At 45.7% G+C, this 21,388-nt stretch overlaps 1 protein-coding gene across 1 annotated transcript in view; it reads left to right on the plus strand.

Annotated features, from left to right (window-relative positions):
* AOAH (acyloxyacyl hydrolase) overlaps positions 1 to 21,388 on the plus strand; it is a 106,086-nt gene that overhangs the window by 65,348 nt on the left and 19,350 nt on the right. The window contains exons 13-17 of the mRNA XM_035129543.3: positions 3,045 to 3,136; positions 7,896 to 7,978; positions 12,284 to 12,320; positions 13,778 to 13,852; positions 18,300 to 18,472. Of these exons, the coding sequence (XP_034985434.3) occupies positions 3,045 to 3,136; positions 7,896 to 7,978; positions 12,284 to 12,320; positions 13,778 to 13,852; positions 18,300 to 18,472 (460 nt within the window). The remainder of the gene's footprint in view (positions 1 to 3,044; positions 3,137 to 7,895; positions 7,979 to 12,283; positions 12,321 to 13,777; positions 13,853 to 18,299; positions 18,473 to 21,388) is intronic.

Below are 21,388 nucleotides of genomic sequence, written 5' to 3' on the forward strand. Positions count from 1 at the left end.
GAGACGGGGACCCGGGTGCAATGAACTCTCCCCACTCCCTTCAGGCTCCCAGGGGCCTCAATACGCCGTCCTGGCCCCCTACCTTGGGGTTACGGACACAGCATAGAGCCCCTGTATTCCTGACCGGGATTTCCCCAACAACGCAGGCATAAACTTGGGGCCAACTTAATCAATAAGACCCTTTAATACAACCAAAATAACCAATGCCTAACCGCCAACCTTACAAGTTGTGACTATTTGCTATGCAGTAGTCGAAAACCCAGATGGCACCAGCCAATCAGCCAAATGGGGAAAAATCCTACCGGCCCCTGAATACAGGCAACCAATGAAGTCATGCGATTATGCCCAACAACAGCCCAGATCCAATCAAACAGTGTCCACTCATGCCCCCACCTTTGACACAGGCGTGGTTTGCTAGCCCCCACTGCAAATCATGCTCTCTATAATAGAGAACCCGCATTACACCCTTCTGGTTTGGAAAACGAAAGTGTCTGTCGTTCAAGAGGCCATGATGTTTCCTCTGCAGCCAAACATATGAGACAAGGAAAGGGTGCAAGAGGGTGCTCTCAAATTGTTTATGTGGAAGCTGTGTTTTCTTGGGGTGCCCTATTCTGTTTGAACCAGGTCAATAACAACAAATAAGCTCATAGCCACCTTGTGCCTGAAGAAATCAGACTGTCCTATAACCACCATTATAACCATCTGAATAACATGTTCAAGAGACACCACCCAGCCCTCCAGAGAGGCTTTCTAGGGGTTGCAGGAGGGAAAGGGCACAGCAAGTGTTCTTTCTGTGAACTTCCATTTGTCTAAAGTAAAAAATAAATCAGGCAGCAGAACTATGTGAAGCATGTGATGACAAGCAATTAATGTTCATATTTTACGGGTGAGGGACGCTAAGGGATTAGCCTAAGGCAAGCCAAGGCAAGAGTGATTTTGTTTACTTGCAATTTTACTTTTTGTTATATAGTTGGGAGTCAGAAATAGTTGCCAATCTACTGCTAATCATCTAGGTAAAGCAAACTTCTGCCCACGACCACCACATGATGGCTTAAAAAGTGCTCTTGATTTTCTTCCAAAAAAAGAGAGAAAGGAACTACCCAAGTGGCTTATTGAAACCTTCGAAGGGAAATTGGGAGGGGAAACTGCAATGCTGAAAGTAAATATTCAGCACCAATAATTATTGCTGCATTGTGGGCAGCATTCAAATTGCAAACCACATTGTTTGCAGTTTTAATTTTCTCTTTGGAGAGCCTTGACTGATTTAAATATTCGAAATTGGCTGTTGTTTTTCTTCGTTAATGCTTTATAAAAAAAAATGATTATAGGAATCACACTGATGACAGAGCAGGGGACGAGCATAATAAATCAGAGGCAGTGATAATTGAGATGATCATGCCTAATAAATGTGGTAACAATACTCCGGATAATGGCAGTAATGACAATGAAGCTTGAAAGTGGTGTGCTCAAGCTAGCGTTTTAGATTGTGTCAGCATTTCTTTGTAAATCTTGGATATTCACATTTTTCAACTTCTCCGTAACTATTTTCCTCTATGTGCAAATGCCTTATACAGTATTTTGAAGCAATGCTTAGTCCTCAAGGCTTAGACCTACCCAGTGGTGTCACAACACGGAGGGCGCATAGCTGCCAAGTACCCCGTTTCCCCCGGGAGACCCCCGTTTTTACTTACCTTTTCCCAGTGGTCCCCCGTATCACTTCGTCTCCCGTTTTTCTCCGTTATTTTCTCCTGCCGGCAGCCCTTTTTTTTCTTTCCAATTTGCCCTTCTATGGGCACCAAAAATGGCCACCGCCGGCTTCAAAAGTCGCATCTACGCATGTCCGGAAGTGCATAGACGCAACTTCCGGTGTCGGCGGCGGCCATTTTTGGTGCCCATAGATGGGTGGAGCGACACCGGAAGTTGCGTCGACGCACTTCCTGACATGCGTACAAGTGACTTTCGAAGCCGGCGGTGGCCATTTTTTGTGCCCATAGAAGGGCAAAGCAACACCGGAAGTTACGTCGACGCAACTTCCGGTGTCACACGGCTGCCGGTCCCGGATTCTGCAGTCCCGCAACAGTCAGCAAAGAGGGTGGTCTGCATCTGTCTGCCATCTTAAATATGGCAGGGGCAGGCAGGGCACAACCCCTGTGTCCCTGACATGGGTGCCAACTCCCAGATTGAAAAATCCGGGATCAACAGCAGTGCGGCACCGGAAGTTGCGCTGCGGCCATTTTTGAAACTGGGCAGAGCAGCACCGGAAGTCACTTCTACGCATGCTCTGCCCTTTTCCAAAATGGCTGCAGCGCCAGAAATCGCTTCTGCGCATGTCCAGAGACTCCAGACATGCGCAGAAGGAGCCTCCCCGGGCCGGTAAGAATCCGGGGGATTTACGGGTTTTTTTTAAAAAATCCGGGCTGCCAGCGGTAAACAGCTGGAAAAACAGGGGTTTCCCGGGGAATACGGGAGACTTGGCAGCTATGGTCCCTGACCTGATTGGTCGTGCAACCCAGGCTTGCTCCAAATGGAGGGTCCAACATGGCACCCTTCCCCTGGTGCCACAGGAAAATGGTGGCCCCCTGGGAAGGGCCAAAGCTGTGCTGTGTAGCAAACACTGCTTCCCCCCGGAGCCCCACAGGGGTGGGGCCAGATAAGGATCTGGCCCGAAAGGGCAATAAAGGTTACCCACCCCTTGGATAGTGCTAAGGATGGCACCAGGCCAGGAGGGCAGCCTTCCTATACTCAAGACGTACCGGTAGCTGATCTCTAGCAATAAAATCCCAAAAAGAAATGCATATATTTTCCATGTCTGATCTATAATTCTTGATAACTAATTTGTTTATGCCCTATAGCTGTGTCCTTTTAACTGTATTTAAACTGCTTGAACTTCGTATTACATTAAAAGCTAGTATGAAGAGAATAATCAAGTTTATTGCCAATGTTCTGGGCATGGGGGCCCATTCTTGTAACCCACCATGAGACAATTGTGTGAAGGGCAAGTACAGGAAACAAAACCCATCCTGATTTCTTAATCTCTTTTATAGAAGGCATTTTCCAACCTTCCTGAGGCTTTTGCCAATGAGCTCGACTGGCCTCAGTTTTCTGAAGTAACCGGATTCCTCAACGCCACAATTGGGTGTGTAAGCTAAGTCACCAGAATCTCAGGAATGAATGGTTGTGGAGAAAATGTTTTGTGTTCAGATGGAAGTTCTGAAGTGTTGCCATGCCCTCTGCTTCTGATGTTTCCTAAAAATTATGATCCTCCCAGTCCACAATTGTTTCATGGTTTCCAATTCCAGACCCAACTTTTCTTCTTCTTTTTCCTTCATACTTCCCTTCAAGCCCAAACAACACAACTGCAGCACATAGATTCATGTCCCAGCTAAAGCAAGGGTGGGAAGCTGGACAAAGGGACGCACAGCTGGACTGCAGGCGTTTGTGTGTGTGTGTGTGTGATAGCTGCCAAGTACCCCGTTTTCGCCGGGAAACCCCCGTTTTTACTTACCTTTTCCCGGTAGTCCCCCGTATCACTTTGTCTCCTGTTTTTCTCCGTTATTTTCTCCTGCCGGCGGTCATTTTTTTCTTTCCGATTTGCCCTTCTATGGGCACAAAAAATGCCCGCCGCCAGCTTCAAAAGTCGCATCTACGCATGACCGGAAGTGCGTAGACGCAACTTCCGGTGTAGGCGGCGGCCATTTTGGTGCCCATATATGGGCGGTCCGACACCGGAAGTTGCGTCGACGCACTTCCGGTCATGCGTAGATGCGACTTTTGAAGCCGGTGGTGGCCATTTTGGTGCCCATAGAAGGGCAAAGCGACACCGGAAGTTACGTCGACGCAACGTCCAGTGTCACACGGCTGCCAGTCCCGGATTCTGCAGTCCGGGACTTGGAAGGTAAGGTGTGTGTGTGTGTGTGTGTGTGTGTGTGTGTGTGTGCGCGCGCGCTGTCTCTTCCCCCATCCACTGTCTTTGTCGCTGCAGCTCCCACCCCCCCAGGCAGTTTCTTTCAATATGAGCTCCCTCCTCTAATTATTGGAGAGATAGTAGGGGGGAATCCTGAATGAAATCCAAAAGCTTCTGCCCCTTGACACCACATTTTTAGTCAAATCATGGTCCTTTTGTATGCCTCTAAAAACAATCACTTTGGAGTGGTGTGTCACAAAAGGTCAATTGTTAATTTCAGATTGTTGTAATCCACTCTGGAATCCGCTGGTGAACGGTGGGTGGGGTTGTTGTTGTACTACTACTACTACTACTACTACTAATAATAATAATAATACATTTCCGAATTTTCATGAGGGCTTAAAGAAAAATCACAAAGTGTTGTGGAAATGTGATTAAGACTTAAGATTGGGGAAATGAGAAGCTGAGCGATGCTGAAATTGACAGATTTCTCCATTCTTTTTTCCACATGTCAATTCTGACCCTGGTTAAAACAAAGTATGGCAGCTTAAATTACTGGTTTTCATCCAAATGGTAGTTTTCGTTCCCAAGAGTAATTACCTTCGAAATTCAGCTCCAACTTAATTACTTTCCATTTGTTTCATCCTGATGTTCTTTCCCAATGTCACTGTTCTGAAATAGCCTCTATTTTTAATCTGTGGGATCTATTATTCCTTCTGTTCCCAAATCTGTCCACTTGTCTAAGATGACAAAGCAATGTTTAGAGACAAGGTTTCCTTGGTTCAACTGTCTCCTAATTATTTCTTTGCAATTGCTAAGGCAGTTCTGTTAATGTTCCATAAACTCCTGATTCCTGGGCAATTTATCTTTCTTAGTTCATAAGACTGTTTGCCCCTGTCTCCTTTTCAATCATATAAAAAGCTAGGTTTTTCATGCTTTGTGTGAAGAAGGATTTATTGGGAGCAAACAGCATCTTATATACCGTATTGGCCTGAATATAAGCCACACTTTTTTTTTCAAATTCCGACCATGAAAAGTTAAAATGCAGCTTCAATTCTTGACCTTACAAAAATTGATTTTTATGATATCACTGCTAAAACAGACATATGGTAAAATGGAACAATTTTTGTGTGTGCAATTACCGGCATAATTCTAATGTCATTCATCGCTTTGCCCATATTTTACAGTGCAGTATTGATTTTTTTATTTGCATTTACGGTGCCACAAACAGGTGTTTAACCCACTTGCGGGTCCTCTCTAGTACCGGTACCTGTAGGATTTTCTTCTACATTTGCCATTTATGGGTGTGAGTGCCTGCAGAATTTTAAGAGAGTGGCTTATATTCTGGTATTGTCTTTTTTTCTTTACCCCCCCCCCTGAATTTTAAAGGTGCAGCTTATTTGTGGGCGTGGCTTATATTTGGGCCAATACTGTAGATGTTCTATTCTATGATCCAGACTTCTTAGTGATGCAAAGCTTTTACAGTTTGGACTTCACAATTTCACCCTCATTTTGGCCTCAATGTGAAATAGCAGTGACATTGCTTAGTCTGGGTTCGGCTGACTGCTTGGAGAAACCACCAGTGCTTTTAAGCTTTTCTGTTTCTTGAAAAATGCATCCTGAAAATTATTTCCTTTCTGTCTCTCTTGATTCTTTATCTCGATTTTTTAATGCCTCCTTACCCCTAAAGGTTCAGGGTAGAAAACAACACTGGAGTAGAATCCAGTGTAGCACTAAAGTAATCATTCTCTCAGCATTTCTGCTAGCACAAGGGAATGTTATCTCCCTCTCCTCTCTCATGCACCCCCTAAATATGTTCGGGGGTTCTCCCAACCCCCTGGAACAGATTTGGGGAGGGGATGTGGGCACACAGGAAGCAGAGGGAGGGTATTCCTGCTGTGCAAGCAGAGATCCCTTTGCTGATGAGGCTCATTAGTAAAATACTGCCCACAGCATTTAAAAATCAATGAATTTATCACAGCTGAAATATTAGTAAGTGTAAAATAACCCCCTAGTAATTCCCTGCTCACTTGTGCCCACTAAATGCTTATATACAATTTCTGGAAGATTTTCAGGCTTCTCCATCAATCGGAACAAGTCATCTGTTCTTTCTGGATCCTTATTGCCTTATCTCACAATTAATAATGCCCAAAGGGAGATTATAAGCAAACAAGCCTAGTGCACTTATTGACCTTCCCCAGTAAGGATAAGTGAAGGTCCAGCCTGCAACAGCCTGTCTTGTCCATGGTCCCTGCTCATGGTTCATTTCAGGTGATGTGTTGAGAACCAGAGTGATGCAGAAGCTAGATTGTTTTGTGTACTTTGCCCAAACCCTGGCTGTGCTGGACACACCATTGTACAGCTCTTCCAATGGAAGCAGTAGACTTGGTTTAAATCCTTCCGCTAATAGCATCCTTTTCCTCCAAACATCCCTTTGTAAGCCTTGGATAACAATGGAATCATGAAGTTGTTCCAAGAAGTTTCCAGAAACATCAAATGTACAAACATGGCATCCTTGATTGTAAGTTGTAGATGTAATAATAATAATAATAATAATAATAATAATAATAATAATAATAATAATAATATATTTATACCCCGCCCATCTGGCTGGGTTTACCCAGCCACTCTGGGCGGCTCCCAACAGGAAATGAAATAAAATAATCTATTAAACATTAAAAGCCTCCCTAAATAGGGCTGCCTTCAGATGTCTTCTAAAAATCTGGTAGCTGTTTTTCTCTTTGACATCTGATGGGAGGGCATTCCACAGGGCGGGCGCCACCACCGAGAAGGCCATCTGCCTGGTTCCCTGCAACTTGGCTTCTCACAACGAGGGAACTGCCAGAAGGCCTTGGTACTGGACCTCAGTGTCCGGGCAGAACGATTGGGGTGGAGACGCTCATTCAGGTATACTGGACCGAGGCCATTTAGGGCTTTAAAGGTCAGTACCAACACTTTGAACTGTGCTCGGAAATGTACTGGGAGCCAATGTAGATCTTTCAAGACCGGTGTTATGTGGTCTCGGCGGCTGCTCCCAGTCACCAGTCTAGCTGCTGCATTCTGGATTAGTTGCAGTTTCCGGGTCACCTTCAAAGGTAGAGCGCATTGCAGTAGTCCAAGCGGGAGATAATTAGAGCATGCACCACTCTGGCGAGACAGTCTGCAGGCAGGTAGGGTCTCAGCCTGCGTACCAGATGGAGCTGATAAACAGCTGCCTGGACACAGAATTGATCTGCGCCTCCATGGAAAGATGTAAATAACTTGTGGTTCTAACACTATGCAGCACTATGCTTTTGCCATGCAGATGGAGTGCGGGTGAGATTGCAACGAAGATAAAAGCACTTGGTAGATACAATGTGGAACCACAACTGAAACTTGGCTTTCAGTTCATTGCGCAAGTGCAGCATCTCAGCAGCGTTAAAGGCCTTTGGGCTAGGAGCCACTGATATAATCAACAACAGATCTATTCAGGGAGATCCTGTCTAGCTATTTTGCTTTGGAGCCAAACACACATTTGGAATGAATGAGCAATCGCCCCAGTAAATAACGCGCAGGTCACGGGCCTTGTGCCTTTTGTGTGTGTACTGACAGCGCTGACTGAGGAATTTGTCCTCTGCAGGAGATGTTATGGGAGTACTGCAACACCAAACAGGATCTTTGGTTGTCTTGTTTCCCAGTGTAGACTGATCAGAGCTATCTCCCAAAACTTGATCCCCACCCCGACTTAGGTAAGAGAAAGTATCTTCCCCTCTTAAAGGGACATTAACATGTGATCAATCCAGGTATTTTAGCTCAGCTCTGAAATTCATGGATTGGCCATGGGACAAGTCACTATCATACCATCTAACCCATTTCACAGTGTTCCGTGAGGCTACTCTCCCCAAATAAGGTACCCTGAAAGTCCTCTGTACTGTATCTTTACAATTCTTAGAATTATTTTATTTGCATGCCATGCATTCACTAAACCAAAGTTCTGTTAACTTTGTTTCAGAGGCTGGACAGAGTCGCTGTACCTATACTTACGAAAAAGAAACCGCTGCAACCATAGAGATTACCAGAACATTTCCAAAAATGGTATCTTGTTTGCGCTTCACCTGCACCGGTGCACATTTGTTGTAAACAAAATCTGCCCTTGTAGAGTCCTTTGTAGGTTCTCCATCGGTAGGAGAAATAACAGAGGCCAACCAGAGAATATTGAGAAGCAAAGCAGCTAGTAAGCCTGATCTTTATTGAACTGTTGCAACAGGGTGCTCCCCTCACAGGCAGGAGAAAGGAGGAGGACCCAGAACAAAGGTGTGCCTGCCCTTATATAGACATTTTGAAATTCCCTGCCCTGGAGCTCAAAACCACCTTGTCATACATCATACATACATCACAAAAGGATTATAGCCCAAGACCACCCCATACATCATGTCTACATCACAGAAAAGGTGGTCTACAACAGAAATCTGAATGTCGTTGTTTTTCCTGTCTGCCAGGTTATCTGATAATGCCTTATCTGATTGCCTTTCCTGGTAGTCTGCCCATTCCTTTGAGATGGTAATTACTTAATTCCTGAGACAATGGGAAGGTTTCTTTCACCTCCTACCTCCTTGCAGAGAAACACTTGGTCAGCTTGGGAGTCAAAATGGTTTCAGGACTGTCTTCCTATACTGTTTCAGACGTGGTTTATATATTTATGTACGTGTTTGCCTTGTACATTTATCAACAACAACAACAACAACAATTTATTATTTATACCCCGCCCATCTGGCTGGGTTTCCCCAGCCACTCTGGGCGGCTTCCAACAAAATATTAAAATACAATAATCTATTAAACATTAAAAGCTTCCCTAAATATATCTAAGACCTTAAAATTCTATATATCTAAGACCTTAAAATTCTTATAACGCAGGCATGTCCAACAGGTAGATCGTGATCTACCGGTAGATCACTGGACATCTGTAGTAGATCACTGGTAGATCACTGGCTCCCCCCAAAGAAGCTCAACAACTATGGCACCCCTTAAAAAAGCTCAACATTTTCAACCTGCAGCCCATCAAAACGTCACTTTCCTACTCCCTTTAAAAAACCACTCAAAAACTTTGACCTAAATCCTAAAAAAACAGCCCCTCCTCCTCCCTGAAAAAAGCTCAACAACTTTGACCTGAACCCCAAGAAAGGGGGTAGATCACTGCCAGTTTTTAACTCTGAGTAGATCGCAGTCTCTTGGGAGTTGGCCATCCCTGTTATAACGTATTCATTCACCATAAGTAGAAGCTGTTGAACAGCAAGGCTGGGGGAAGGGGACCATTTTGAATGCAGATTGAGCAGTGTACAAACCTCGTCATTCCTGTTTCTAGGGGAGGCACATAGAGCACTGCATGCAGAAGGCTAAGGCCCCAGGTGTAATTCTTGTCATCTCCAGGTAGGGCTGGGAAAGACCTCTGTCTGAAACCTTGAAGAATCACTGCAACTCGGTAAAGACAGTACTGAGCTAGACTGAATCACTGGTCTGACTCAATCTAAGAAGGTATCCTATATATTCCTATGGCTGCCTGGCTAACTATTAGCAAGCACACAAATACGTAGGAGTCAGGATTAAAAACAGCAACAGCATATTGCTTAGAATCACCATTCAAATATATCACTGGACGTAGCAGGGCCGTCTTAAGGTCATCGGGCGCCCTGGTGCAGGGATCCCTCGGGCACCCCTCCCCCCTTTTTAAAAAAGGAAAACTCTTACCTGGCGTGCCAAGCGGCGGGCGCCTCACGGCGGCCCCCACACCTCACAGCAGGGCCGCGCTGTGCCGGAGGCTGCCTGCCTGTCCGATGCTGCCGGATTGAGTGGGGGAGGGGACGCCGTAGCGCCACGTGGCCTTCCTCCCTTCTCCCAGCGGAGTGGGGTGCCTGGGCAGGCCGGGCCATGGCGGGTTCCTTCCCGCCAACAGGGCGCTGCGTTTCATTGGTAGAGGTGCTGCCGGCGTCACCTCTACCAATGAAACGCAGCACCGGGGTGAGGGATGACCCTGGCGCTGCAGAGCGGAACAGGGTCCTAGTGCCCCTGTTCCGCTCGCTTCCCTCCCTGCTCTCACGGCACGGCTGGTGGAGGGAAAAGGGAGGCCGCCGCGAAGCTCCCCCACTTGCTGGGGCACCCCTTAGCGCCCCTCAGCGCCCCCTGATCACCCAGGCGCCGTGGTGCATTGCGCCACTAGAGTCAATGGGCGAGCCGGGCCTGGGACATAGTGGTAACAGACACTGGTACTCATACTACAACATTGCTATTGAAGTTTGCTGGACACCCCAGCATCTTCTTCAGCAACATAGAGCGGGTGCATTTTCTTCTCATTCTTCCAAATATAGATGCATTGGCTGGGACAGATTTTTTCCTGTAATTAATTCATGCTGCTTGATAGTTCAGGAAAGAAGGTATAACACCTCAGACAGGCAGCCTTCTGCTTATTGAAAACTCTGTGCCCTGGATACATATGGCTTTGAGCTGCAAATAACCACATATAAGCTCCAAGAATGATCAGCTAGTCCTCACTGATAGAAGGCCTGTCCTCCCCCTGATTATTTTCAGCTCATTCCAGGGTACCCGGGGACAGGGGGCCTCCAGCTGTTCATGTATTCCTAGCATATGTGATTGATAGGGAGCTTCTTCCTGAACTCATTTCCCCACGTCTCACGATAAGGTTTCTCACTTGTACTTTTATCACATTCTGAGATGATGTGTTTTGTCTTGGATCCGAATAATGTAATCGTTAATGAATGTTCTGGCCCATTGAACATTAGGAAGGCAGATATTTCACGGCAGCCACTGAGTACCATTGGAAGCAGGAAAACGTTATCTTAATCTCGGCTGCCTTGGGGAATCCTAGTTCACCTGGAGTTTCTTTGCAACCATAAATTTGTTATACCATCTTTATGGTTTGGCAGGAGCTGGGACCGAGCAACGGGAGCTCACCCCGTCGCGGGGATTCGAACCGCTGACCAAGCAAGCCTAAGGCTCAGTGGTTTACACCACAGCGCCACCTGCGTCCCTAGCAGTTTGAAAGCATGTCAAAGTGCAAGTAGATAAATAGGTACCGCTCTGGCAGGAAGGTAAACGGCATTTCCGTGTGCTGCTCTGGTTTCGCCAGAAGCGGCTTAGTCATGCTGGCCACATGACCTGGAAAAACTGTCTGCATACAAACGTCGGCTCCCTCAGCCAGGAAAGCAAGATGAGTGCTGGAACCCCAGAGTCGTTCGTGACTGGACTTAACTGTCAGGGGTCCTTTTTTTCTTTATGGTTTGGGGGAGCAAACGGTTCATTCAACAATAAGATAAGGCCAGTTCACAGCCAGATTGTTCTAACATACAAGTCTAACGGTATCTTTTCTCATTCCCTGCCAAGCTTCTGTCTGTCTGACTACCTCCCCGTCCATTCATCCATGACTGACTTTCTACACAGGTTGCAAATGTGCAAAGCCTTCTAGGGCAAACCCCTAAATACTTGGTTTTAATAATGCATAGCTGCCAAGTCTCCCGTTTTCCCCGGGAAATCCCCGTTGTTCCAGCTGTTCCTAGCTGAAAAAACGAATTTTTTTTTTGTTTTTCCCCGGTTTATTCTGGCGCGGCGGCCATTTTGGAACTGGGCAAAGCAGTATCAAAAGTCACTTCTGAGCATGCTCCGCCCAGTTCCAAAATGGCGGCAGCGCTACTTCCGGTCTGCTACTTCCGGCCCGGTCCCTTATTTCTCTGGCAGCAACTTGGCAGGTATGATAATGTTTGCCATGGCTTTTCAGCAAAATAATTGCCTGCAGGTTGCAAAATACATTTGCAAATGTGCCTTGAGAATAGGCGATGGACAACTTGGGGCTGATGATCAGAGACTGTTTATTACGGTCATTGTGATACAGGCTGATAGATTGTAATGGAAAGGGGTACATTCTACCCTGTATCTTCAGTTTACTGTCAACTGAGGCTCCATAGTTTCTCTCAACTGATTCCCTCAGGTTCTTTCATCTGCCTTTCCTGTCTGCCATAGTCAGCAGTACTTCGGGTTTGCTGCACAACCGCTGGGAAGAGATGGGTGACATGACCTGGGGGGGGGGGTAAGCAAAGGAGAAAGTGCAGCCTTACCTCTTGCTTGCCTGGTTGATGTAAAGCTGCAGGGAGGGGTATCTGGGTTGCTGCCTGAGAACCCTAGTGGCTTATGGGAAATAAGCCAACTTAATTGGGAAATAGTAGGTCCAGTTTTCCAGCCAGACATGACCCCCCCCCCCAAGTTAATCACTATTCACTCAAATCTCACCAATTTCAAGGGGACCTTATTTCATCGGATGTTTCATGCCTGTTACAAGTCTTGTTACTTCAGCTGTGTAAAACTCTCTTTTATTCATTGCCTTTGATCATCTAGGCGGCTCTTCGAACAACGTCCTAGAGCTTGTAAAGAGGTAAATAGTTAATGGGGGATTTGAACTATTTGATCCATCGTTTAAATAGCTAGCTGCCTGCAGGACAATGCAACGCCCCAGCTACACCACCGTCACTTTGCTACTTGAAAGTCCAGGTGCACTATGCAAACATTCAGAGGCTGAGATTCCATTTGGCTAACATGACAATAGTTGCCCAATTTGTCCAATCCTTTTCATATTTAATGGTTTAACGTCTAATGTGTTAAAGCCATCCCAACTAGTAGTTTTCGTCTCTGAAGTAGCTTGAGAGTTCCTTTGCCTAAATCTATTTGGGGAAGGGCCAAAGCTCAGTGGTTGAGCAACTGCTTTGCCTGCAGAAGGAGCAAGGCTCAACCCCTTGCATCTCCAGGGTAGTTGGGGAAAAGCTGCTGCTTGAATCCCTGGAGTACTACTGCCAGACACAGTTGCAGGGCCGTCTTAAGCACCTTTGGCGCCCTGGCGCCGTGGTGTGACGGATCCCTCCGCCGCTCCCCGCCGCCCCGTTTTCCAGCACTGCGGGTGGGTGGCCGGGCTCAGCGTGCAGCGCGGTTGCCGAGGGCGCTGCTGTGTGACGGGCAGGCGGGCGGGCTTGCTGTGTGGTGGAGCGCCACCCAGCCTGGCCGTAGAGCCGGCCCTGCACAGTTGACAATACTGAATTAGATGGCAGCGGTGCCAGCTTGAATAAAATAGGGGGGGGAGGTAAGAAGCCCCACCCCACATAATCACATGACACGGTGCACACATTTGAATGACAATGCTTGTCAACTTTGGAGGCCCTTGGGCCCCACAAATATTTTATTGGGGGACAAAGACCCCTAGACCCCTAGGAGACCCCTAGACCCCTGGCTCCTATAACTGGTGGTGTGACCTTCCCAGGTCCCTATTGGGAAAGCTGTGTATATGTCATAGTAAACATGCACATAGTAAGTAACCGCTTACTATAAGTAGCTGCTATGTTAAAGAAAAACTAAGTGTCCCCCCCCCATGGCAGAATGGGTGAGTGCATCTGGCTGTTAATGGGAAGGTTCAAGGTCACCCAAGGATGGCTGTGGGCAGGATAACTGCCTTGCAGGGGGTTGGACTAGAAGACCCCCAGGATCCCTTCCAACTCTACAATTCTTTGATTCTATTATTCTCATTGCCATCACCAGTTGTCATTGATTATATTGACGAGCACCCTGATTTTAAAGCCTCATCTACTTGCTGTAAACCCCTATAAAATTATATTGCATTAGTAAGTTATGTGTAATAGGAACGTACTGTATGTTATTATAGAGGAAAAGAGAGGGTTCTATCTAAGTCATACTCAGAGTAGACCTACTTAAATCAGTGGACCTAGGTTAGACATGTCCATTGATTTCATTGGATCTGCTCTGAGTTAGATACAGCCCAGAGAGAATTGTTCATGCTGTGGGTAGAATTTTAAGATTGAGCTTTCGTTTATCTTTTATTTCCAGCTTGGCAAGGAGTCAACAGTTTGACAAGCCTGCATTCGTTATCTTTTCAATGATTGGAAATGACGTCTGCAATGGGTAAGGTTTTAAGAAAATATAACATTGGGTACATCTCCATTACACTTAAACTAATTTAATAGTCATTCCCCCTTCCCAGAGAACTCCGGAAACTATAATTCTCTAAACAACAATATTGAGGTTTCTCGGGGGAGGGGGGAATATACAGTGGTACCTTGGTTTAAGAACCGCTCAGTTTATGAACAACTTGGATTAAGAACGCTGCAAACCCGGAAGTAGGTGTTTTGGTTTGTGAACTTTGCCTTGGAAGCAGAACATGTTCCGCTTCCTGTTGAGTGTGTTCCATTTGTAAATTGAGTCCCCCGCTGCTATGGGAAAGCACGCCTTGGTTTAAGAATGCTTTGGTTTAAGAACGGACTTCCGGAATGCATTAAGTTCATAAACCAAGGTACCACTGAATGTAAAAAGCATGATAGTTAAACAGGTGTAAGAACCAATATATTCAGGGTACATTTTCATTTGTGTAACATCCTTGATAGAATTATCTGGATCTTGTTGGCGTGCTCATGTGTACATTCTGGTATATTTAAATTGTTTGTGCATGTATGCATTCTACTGCTTTTATAACTAAATTGTTTACTTCTGCAGAGAGAGAGACAGGTGGAGAGATGGGGGAAGGATAGTTTATGACTATTTTTGCAGGATGTTCCCTGGCTATGGGCATTTCAGTCATTTTGTTCTGCTGAAATACTGCTACTACTTTTTGTTAGAGAAATTACTCCAACGAACAAAACATCAAACTAAAGTAGTACTAAAGACAGTCATAAACAGAAATAATAAAGCTATAATGAAATAATAATTGTAATAATCGTAGAAAGCTTTAGAAAGAATGAGTGGCGTAAAATATATTCTATAGTGCAATACAAGCTTAATATTTGTATCCAAATATTCATTAATGTTGCCAAATAAATTCATATTTAGTGGGAATGTGTCAGCCATGAGATTGCCAGGTCATATAAATGCATAGCTGCCAAGTATCCCGTATCCGCCGGGAAAACCCCTTTTTTCTTACCGTTTCCCGGCGGTCTCCCGTTTAGCGGAAAATCCCGGTATTGTCCCTTAAATCGGGACACTTGGCAGCTATGAATGGAGGAGAATTACCCGGCCATTTTTCTGGTGCCGCTTGCCCTTCTATGGGCACCAGAAAATGGCGGCGCAGGCGCCGGAAGTCACTTCCGCGCATGACCGGAAGTTGCGTGACGCGACTTCCGGTGGCGCTTCGCCCTTCTATGGGCATCAGAAAATGGCGGTGCCGGCGCCGGAAGTCGCTTTTACGTGTTTCCGGTCATGCGCGGAAGCGACTTCCGGCGCCGGCACCGCCATTTTCTGATGCCCATAGAAGGGCGAAGCGCCACCGGAAGTTGCGTCACGCAACTTCCGGTCATGCGCGCACTGCCGATCCCGGATCTTTACGACCCGGACTTGGCAGCTATGTATAAATGACAGGCAGCCCACAAGTAGAAGCAGTTTAATAATAATAATAATAATAATAATAATAATAATAATAATAATAGCAGCAGTGGTAGTAGTAGTACATTGTGCAGTGGTTTGATACTATGTCAAAAGCTCGATATTGTGAGTCTAAATAACTAGTCAGTAAGGCTTGGCATTGGCTGAGCTGCAGTGTACTTCCATGGTATCCTGAATGGAAATAAATGAAGGAAAAATAATGTGAAATACTGTACCAAGCTCTTGCGTTCACTATACCAAAACTCAGAATGGAGTATCTAATCCTGTTGCTTTTCTTTCACCCTCCCTTGGGAAAATTGACATTTAAATATATGGCCTGTGTTAATACCATATTGTCCATTTGCACCATTAATGTGACAAGAGGAGTTTTTCCCCCAGACACAAGTGCCTACCTTACCCTCTCCCTGCAATATCTCACAAATGTTACTCCAGCAAGTTGTGCTATCAATTCTTTCTTGCTTTGTCTTTCTGGTTGTTTTTTTTTTTTTAAATTCTTACTTCCATTTGAATGGTTTTAATATGCTGTTAGTGCCTAAGTTTTGAAACTGCACGAGTTCCACAAGAATCCCAGACCTTTGTATCAGAAAGAAAATGTATCTTATTCCGCAAAAGAATGAAACCTTAATGTTTGCCCTTGTTCAAGTCTAGCTGTGGTCTCAAGGGAAGCTGTTGGCTGGTTCCTTTTACTTTTCATGACGATAACTTCCTTTGAAAAAGCACTGGGATAAATCTGTTGGGAAAATACGGTAGTACATTGGTAGCTCTACTTACGAATAACTCTACTTACGAATGTTTCTACTTATGAATGGAGCTCCGTCCGCCATCTTGGATGCAGTTTGGATAGGATTTTTTCTACTTACGAATTTTTAGATAGGGTTGCTTCTACTTACGAATTTTTTCTCCCAATGCATTCCTATGGGATTCGACTTACAATTTTTTTCGACTTACAAATGTGTGTTCGGAACACATTAAATTCGTAAGTAGAGGTACCACTGTACAGGGAAAAGAGGGGGAAGGGGCATGCAATGAAATATTGGATCTGTAAAAGTCCACTCGAATGTCTACAGCACTTTCCCCTAAACCCGCCATCAGAATCTTTGCCAACTCACAAAACAGAGGTGTATTTTTTTTGGATATCAAACTATGCATTCATCATCCAGAAATTAATATGCAGATATAGTGAAACAGAAGCATTCATAACAGATACCGGTTGCTGGTTTTTTTCCTTTAAAAATGGTGGTTGTTTTAATTAATAAGTGACAGTATTTCACTATCCTATTAAACTGGTATTTAGAGCCATTTTGATTGGGATAATGCATCCCTATCCTGGTCTAATTCTGGCCTCTGTTTCTAGCTGAAGTAAATGCTGTAAGCTCTTGCACTGCAGAATCACACCTCAGCCAAAGCACAGTTAACTGCCAATATTTCATGCCAAGGTGGCAAGTGAGAGATTGAGAAATACAGGCATTTGTAAGTGACAGAGATAATGAAATTGGCGAATCATGTGCTTTCCCAGCAGAACTCAAATTGCAATGTCCAAATGAGGAGGATGTACAAAAATATAGACAGATGGTACATATCTCACAGCCTACCAAGGCACAAATGTAGGACAGCGAAATAATAATAAAAAAGAAACATGGGAAAAAATGAATGCACAGTGGGGTTCTAAGTTTTTTTAAGGGAGGAGGGAAGCAAGCAAAATTGTGAGATTTGCTGTTTTTCCACTAACTGATCATCTCTGCAGCTTTCTTTTCCCACTGCTGTATTTTATCTGTGACATAAAGGCATGATAACAAGAAGGAAACAAGAGCTGACTGATTGGGGCCAGAGGCAATCTGTGCTTTGAAATGAGGGACAACTGAAAGAAATAACAGGAAAAAAGATTAAACTCCCTTAATGGTAAATCAGCCATGATAGAGGCTTCTCTGCCCAAGCTCCCCAGTTCTGAAAATGCTTGATCTTCTAAGGGCTTCTGTTAACCGCTGTGAGACACTGTGCACCCACAGATGGAGACACATGTCAATATTTAACTTTTAATCTTTCAGAACCATTGCTTCTTAACAAGGATACATCACAGCTTTGTTGGGACACATGAGTCACAACTAAATTCTTGAAATTCTGCATGGAATCACGGGGTCAGAATGGCCCCAATCAACCATCTATGTCAGGAGTATGGGCAGGAGTCAGGCTCTGGGGCCTGTAGTGCTTTGCAGGACTGGGGCCTGCCTCAGCTTGTGCTGGAGAAGCAAGGAGTGGCCACTCAGGTGAGGCCACTTGATACCTCACTGCACCTGGTGGCAGGAGCTGGGAGGGATAAAAGCTCAGCATTTCCCTTCAGCTCTTTGCCACAGCAACGCTACCCCTGCCTGGTTGCCTCTGGCCTCTTGCTCCTTGGACCCTTGCCTTGCCGACGCCTTGATCCTCGACCCTTGGACCCTTGCCTTGCCGACGCCTTGCTCCTTGACTCCCAAACCTTCGCCTCTGCCTTGCTCCTTGACCCTGCGACTGCCTGCTGCTGGACCCTCAGCCCTGCACCTGTTCCTGCTTCTACATCACCATCTTGCCTCTGGTCCTGATGTCCTCAGTCAGGGCTTCAATCGCCCACCGACCGGACCGTGACAGTCTAGTCCAGGGGTTGGCAACCTTTTTCAGCTGTGGGCTGGTCCACCGTTGCTCAGAACATGTGGTGGTCCGGACTATATTTGGGGGGGGCTTGATGATCCATCATTTCTCAAAGCTTGCCAGCCACTTATGGCAGCTGCTGGGGTTCAGTAACCCTCCTAGTCTTGACAACTGCCTGGAGAACTGCAAGAATGGGGAGGACCAAGCAGCTGACTCACAAGTCATGCAAGCTGATCTCGCCCAAGCTTAACGCATCCAAACAGACCACCCAAAGCGTAGCCAAACAGGAGACCATTTAGCCATATTGCTCTTGCTGTGGCTTGCTAAGCACCGTGTGGTTTTCTTTCTTTCTTAGGTATCCTGACACTGTTGAACACATGACGCGGCCCGAGCAAATGCGCACCAATGTTATGCAGGCTCTGCAATATCTAAACGGCCTCCTTCCCAAAGGGAGCCATGTGCTTTTAACCGGTTTGGCAGACGGTCGCTTTCTGTGGGATAACTTGCACGATAGATTCCATCCTCTTGGTAAATATGCCAACGTTCTTTCTTAGATGTGATGATGTTGCGGAGGTGCTATGAAATGGCAGCGCTGGGATTCTGAGTGCCAGTTCATTCACCACATGGCTCTTCTGGGACCCTCAGATTTGTGCGAGTTGCAAAATTTGAGGTTCTCCTCCTCCTCCTCCTCCTTTCAGTGAAAGCACATTGTCCAGCTTTATACTAGATCAGGCATCCCCAAACTGCGGCCCTCCAGATGTTTTGGCCTACAACTCCCATGATCCCTAGCTAACAGGACCAGTGGTCAGGGATGATGGGAATTGTAGTCCAAAACATCTGGAGGGCCAAAGTTTAGGGATGCCTGTACTAGATAGTGGGTATACTGTACTGAAGATATATAAAGGACAACTTGGTTTGGGCTTTGGCGATTACAATTTTTGTGGTCATAGCTGAAAATTCCACCTTCTTTGGCAAAACATAAATAAATCTCCCCGCTCTTTTGTATTATTTCTTACTCAACTTTAAATGTTTTACACTATCTGAACTCCATGTCTCTCTTCCCAATTGTGTCAAAGGCAGACTGCTTTTTATTTTAGCACTCCCAAGATAATGAATTACAGTATCTTAAGCGAACTCCTACATGCCTTACCAGGGAATAAGTCCCACTGAATTCAGGGCACCCAGTTGGGAGTGCTAAAACACAGTCTTTAATTTTAGCACTCCCAACTGGGTGCCCTGAATTCAGTGGGATTTATTCTCTGCTAAGGCATGTAGGAGTTTAGCTTAAGATACTGTAATTCATTATCTTGATCCGAGAAGGAGAAAAAACTACGAGACAAATGATCAAATATGAACATTTCTTAATATAGAGCATGTTTTATGGGAAGCCTGATGTGAGTTTAACAATACTTGAATGTAGGTCACCTGGACAGAAGAAGTGCGGTGTGTGTTTCTTTATGTGACAGAATGCATTATTTCCACCTATGTGAGGTAAAAAAAAACGAAAGCCATGATTGCACACAGTCATCATTAATCTTCCTCCTTGATGTGAAAAAGCTGGATTGGTTTTGGAGAGTGAAAGGCTTGTTAATGGGTAAAGCATCAGTCACTCAACCCTGGGATTTGAACGGAATAGTATGTGACGCTGATCTCTTGTTAGCTTAATAGCTGAGAATAGAGGTGGGAAAGGTGTATATGCAGAAGAAAAGAAGACAAGGCAGAGAGTGAGTTGACTGTGGAAATTTGATGTTGCAGTTTTATATTTGCCTTCACCGTGTGTGTGTGTGTGTGTGTGTGTATGTATGTGTGCGTGTGCAATGTGACTTGAGACACAGATGTGAAGGGGCAGCAATAAAGCATATGGTAGCCTATATAGCAGGCATAGGCAAAGTCGGCCCTCCAGGTGTTTTGAGACTACAGTTCCCATCATCCCTGACCACTGGTCCTGCTAGCTAGGGATCATGGGAGTTGTAGTCCCAAAACATCTGGAGGGCCGACTTTGCCTATGCCTGCTATATAAGGTAAAGGGGCCCCTGACCATCAGGTCCAGTCGTGTTCGACTCGGGTTGTGGCGCTCATCTCGCTCTATAGGCCGAGGGAGCCGGCGTTTGTCCGCTGACAGCTTCCGGGTCATGTGGCCAGCATGACAAAGCTGCTTCTGGAGAACCAGAGCAGCGCACGGAAACACCGTTTACCTTCCCGCAGGAGCGGTCCCTATTTATCTACTTGCACTTTGATGTGCTTTTGAACTGCTAGGTGGGCAGGAGCTGCGACAAAGCAACGGGAGCTCACCCCATTGCAGGGATTCGAACCACCTACCTTCTGATCAGCAAGCCCTAGGCTCTGTGGTTTAACCCACAGCGCCACCTGGGTCCCATTGTAAATGTATTAGCTGCAGCAAATTGTTAAGGTCAGTTCACTTTCCCACTGTATGTAAGACACACCCTGCCTTGAGCAAAATTAGCCGAGTTCTATTCTTCTCCAGGAAGTAGGACATGATTCAACCAGAGTAAGGTAAAGGTAAGGTAAAGGACCCCTGGGTGGTTAAGTCCAGTCGAAGGCGACTATGGGGTTGCGGCGCTCATCTCGCTTTCAGGCCGAGGGAGCCAGCGTTTGTCCACAGACAGCTTTCTGGGTCATGTGGCCAGCATGACTAAACCGCTTCTGGCATAACGGAACACTGTGGCAGAACCAAGAGTGCACAGAAACGCCGTTTACTTTCCCACTGCAGCAGTACCTATTTATCTACTTACACTGATGTGCTTTTAAACCCACAGCGCCACCTGGGTCCTATGCCTGCTATATAGTGTATTGCAAATACATTGTGTGAATCCTGAAGGAGTTTATTTGCTGCAGCAGTTACAAAAGGCATATATATGAATGGAGCCAAAGAGAGCTCATTTTGAATCCTTACATAGCTGTGCAAGTGTCTGAGTGAACTTGGGCAAATCATACTGCTCAGCTTTGCTTCACAAAGTTGTGGAGAGCATAAAAGGCCTTATGAACCTTAGCTTATCCCAAAACATTGGAGGAAAGCTGGACGGTAAACCAAACAAGCACTAGGCTTTTGTGCATAGCTTTTAGCTAAAACTAAAGAAGCCTGAATAGAGCTGCTGTAGATTACAGATCCAATAATGAGACAAACCACTATTAATTGCCTTATACCTAGTTTTGTCACCGTTGCCTTCTTAGCCTTTTTCATGCATGTAGACTTGGGGTGGGGGGTGCAAACCAACCCGCAATGTCCCCTTCTCCCACAACTCCACTTCTGACCTTTGTGTGTTGATAATGGAAGCCTCCCAGCTGTAGGGATGCTTCTAAGCACTGAACACAATGAGAATCTCTTGAGATTTTCACGCTCACCATGCGAAGGACAGAAGTGAGCTTCCTCTACCTGAGTTAAGCCCAAACACGTTCACTCAAATGCTCTCGCCAGGCAGATTT

This window comes from Zootoca vivipara, chromosome 11 (genome assembly GCF_965207765.1).
Source record: "Zootoca vivipara chromosome 11, rZooViv2.hap1.1, whole genome shotgun sequence".
Classification (NCBI taxonomy): domain Eukaryota; kingdom Metazoa; phylum Chordata; class Lepidosauria; order Squamata; family Lacertidae; genus Zootoca; species Zootoca vivipara.